The sequence below is a fragment of the Rhinopithecus bieti genome, unplaced genomic scaffold (assembly GCF_001698545.2).
Source record: "Rhinopithecus bieti isolate Rb0 unplaced genomic scaffold, ASM169854v2 scaffold_15336, whole genome shotgun sequence".
Lineage (NCBI taxonomy): Eukaryota > Metazoa > Chordata > Mammalia > Primates > Cercopithecidae > Rhinopithecus > Rhinopithecus bieti.
Window position 1 is genome coordinate 292,297 of NW_016808678.1, and position 3,214 is coordinate 295,510.

Genomic DNA, 3,214 nt, shown 5'->3' on the forward strand with positions numbered 1-3,214 from the left:
GGGTGGGCCCCGCCGGACTGCTGAGAGCTGACTGGGCGGGAGCGAGCGCGACGGCGGCGGCGGCGGCGGCGGCGGAGTAGAGAGGCTCTTTGTTGCCTCCCCACCCAGCCCCCTGCAACGCCCTGGGATTCGGGCCGGCCACCGCCCCCCACCCAAAACGTCCCGTCCGCTGTCGGCCGGGGTTCCTCGCCCGGGGTTGTCCTTGACTGTCGGCCCCATCCCCGTCGCCTCCCGCTCCCCAGAGGCTTGGGGAGTTCCGGGGCCTCCCCCACGGCCGCGGTGCGGAGACCGAGGCGCCGAGACCTCCTGGGCGCCGGACCCGCAGCCACCGGCGTGGGGAGCTGGGACCCGTGACTGACTGGACACAGGCCCGGGCCAGGAGACTCCGGGTCGGCTCGCGGCCGAGTGCCTCGCGCGGGGCGAGTGCTCAGCCCGCCCTGTTGCGGTCTCAGGACTGGGAAGAGGGAATCAGGGGGCATCCCTGTCAGCCCAACCGCCCGACCCCGCCGCGGCTGCGCCCAGCGATTCCTGCGGAGTTAAGGAGGGGCATATAAATGGAAAATATGGTCATCATTGTTCCCTTCGCTCCTTTTCTTCCCGAGGAATCCCAGCGTGCTGCGCCGATGGAACAAGCTGATGTGCACACTAGGTATAGGGATGACTTCATCCCCAAACGAACGCAGCCGACTCTGGGGGAAACGCAGTCGCCGGGAGACGCGCGCAGAACCGTGTGTTGCCGTAAGAGTAGAAGAAGAAAAACGCAGCCAGTGGAACCGCTTTCCAGCGTCATTAACAGAGGGAATCCCGGACAGGGGGCGGGGAGAGAGAGGAACTAATGATAATTTTAAATCTTCCGTCATTCCCAATGGTCTTGAAGTCACCTCCCTTAAAAAGTAGATATAAAATACTGGCGAGGCAATTTCAAGTCAAGTCGGGGAGGAGGGCATCCAGGAAGCCAGAATTGATAGTTGTTGTTGAGGTTTTGTTTTGTTTTGTTTTTTTTTAAATCTAAAACAAATCCAATAATAAAAATTTTAACTGTACGAATTACAGCCCCCTTTTAGTCCCGAAGACAGGGATGTACTTTCTGTATAAAAGATGAGGATGAGAAAGGGTTGTTGCTACAGGGATCCTATTGCTGAAGGATCTCATCCAAAATGGAGGACCTGCCATGACTCCAGGCATCCATTCAAAAGTTTTGGTGTTTTAAGATGCAGGTACCATTCAAAAGATAGTTATAAAGGTTGGGATAATGTACACTTCCAAATGAAAAGACAAGTTATAGTGATCCGCGATCAATGCCTAACTTGCCTGTAATAGAACTGTGTAGCCCATTTTTAACCATAAAAAAGCTTCCTGGTTTCAGTCGGGTGAGGTAGCTCACACCTGTAATCCCAGTACGTCGGGAGGCTGAGGCGGGCGAATCATCTGAGGTCAGGAGTTCCAGACCACCCTGGCCGACATGACAAAACCCTGTCTCTACTAAAAATACAAAAAAAAAAAAAAAAAAAGAAATAGCCGAGTGTGGTGGTGCACGCCTGTAATCCCAGCTACTGGGGAGGCTGAGTCAAGAGAATCACTTGAACCCGGGAAGAGGAGGTTGTAGTGAGCTCAGATCACACCACTGCACTGCTGCCTAGGTGACAGAGCAAGACTCCATCTCAAAAAATAAAAAAAGCTTCCTGGTTTCAGAGCTCAATACCGAGTTATTTTCTTTTTGGAACTGGCAGCCTTAGACCAATAGCCCTATAGAAGCAATGACCTAGGGCTATGGCACAGGATCAAGGTGGCCTCAGGTAGCAAAAAGCATGATGCCTCTGCCTTAAACATGGTATACTTGAAGAATGCTAATTTCCACCCACATATCTAATTACAGCTTACCATTACAGAGGACATTTTATTCAAGGATCTCCAAGCACTGGAGAGAAAACAAACTTGCCAGTCAAATGTCCTAGTTGCCATATTGCAAGTAGAGACAGGGAGACACAGAGCTCAAGTAACTGAATCAATCAGTGCAGCAGGCATGATTAAAAATCATAGCTACCAACTATGAGGGTCATTGTCTTACAAAAGTTTCTCCCTGTAGTTTGAAACACATACCTCAAGTATTTGAACATGTGCTATAGAGACTTTTTTCTTGGAAAAATTAAGACATATTGAACCATCCTGGAAAAGTATTAATAAAACATATTTGACCACAAAGAAGTCACACCAATTTGCCTTAGTCCATTCATAGCCATACAGTAAATCCGACAGAGCTTATGTTTCAGGGAAAACTTACAAAGGGCCAAAAGGGGTGGAGAGAGTGTTGTAATGACTCAAGCTATCTCCTGCCAGACACAAGAAACAAGGATAAAAATTCCTTACAGATGACTCCATAACCTACTTCTCATTTGTGAAAGTTAATCCATCCTGCGCTAAATAAGTGATATATCACATCATCTTTATTCTAACAGCAAATGTTCCAATGGTATGGGCACCAAATTAAGCAATCCAAGTGGAAAACGCTGTTCTTATTTTCTCTGTTTATTAAAAATGTACCAGCCAAGAATTTTGGCTGCCTACAACCATTTCCATCCTTCTGGATGGCAGCCTGCCAGTTCACAAATTGGTCATAGCATTGCCTTTTGGATTTAGATATTGCAATGAGTGGCCTGACCTCCAAAGGTCATTCTGTGGAAGGGCAGTTTGTTGGCTGTGACAAAATGTTATTGCTTCTTGTTCATATTTGGTTTAACATTCAAAGAGGGCAAAAGGGATACTTAAGGTAGGAAGTCACAGACTAATTCTGGTCACAAAGGAAATGCTGTGGAATGTGTTACCATATAGAATAAAAGAATTTTAGAGATGGAAGGAATCTTCAGTCCAACCCACTCATTTTTCAGAAAAGAAATGTGAGACCCAGAGAGGTTAAGTAACTTGCCCACAACTTAAATTCAGGATTTCCAATTCTTGGTCCATTGTTCCTTCTACTGTATCAAACTACCTTCCTATGGGATGAGAGTGCATTAAGGCAATAAAAATTAAAGCTAATTCTCTTCTCATAAACTCTGCTTAAAAATTAGGTCTGGGCCTGGCATGATGGCTCATGCTTGTAAACCCAGAACTTTGGGAGGCTGAGGCAGGCAGATCACAGGAGTTTGACACCAGCCTGGTCAACATGGCAAGACACCGTTTCTACAAAATTTTTTTTTTTTTTTTTTTTTTTTTTTTT

General features: G+C 47.2%; 1 protein-coding gene across 1 annotated transcript in view; it reads left to right on the forward strand.

The window, feature by feature from the left end:
- Window positions 1-1,479, forward strand: part of LOC108538757 (uncharacterized) — a 16,712-nt gene extending 15,233 nt beyond the window's left edge. Inside the window, exon 2 of the mRNA XM_017887032.1 lies at window positions 603-1,479. Coding sequence (XP_017742521.1) covers window positions 603-897 — 295 coding nt within the window. The 3' untranslated portion in view covers window positions 898-1,479. The remainder of the gene's footprint in view (window positions 1-602) is intronic.
- Window positions 1,480-3,214: the final 1,735 nt, after the last annotated feature.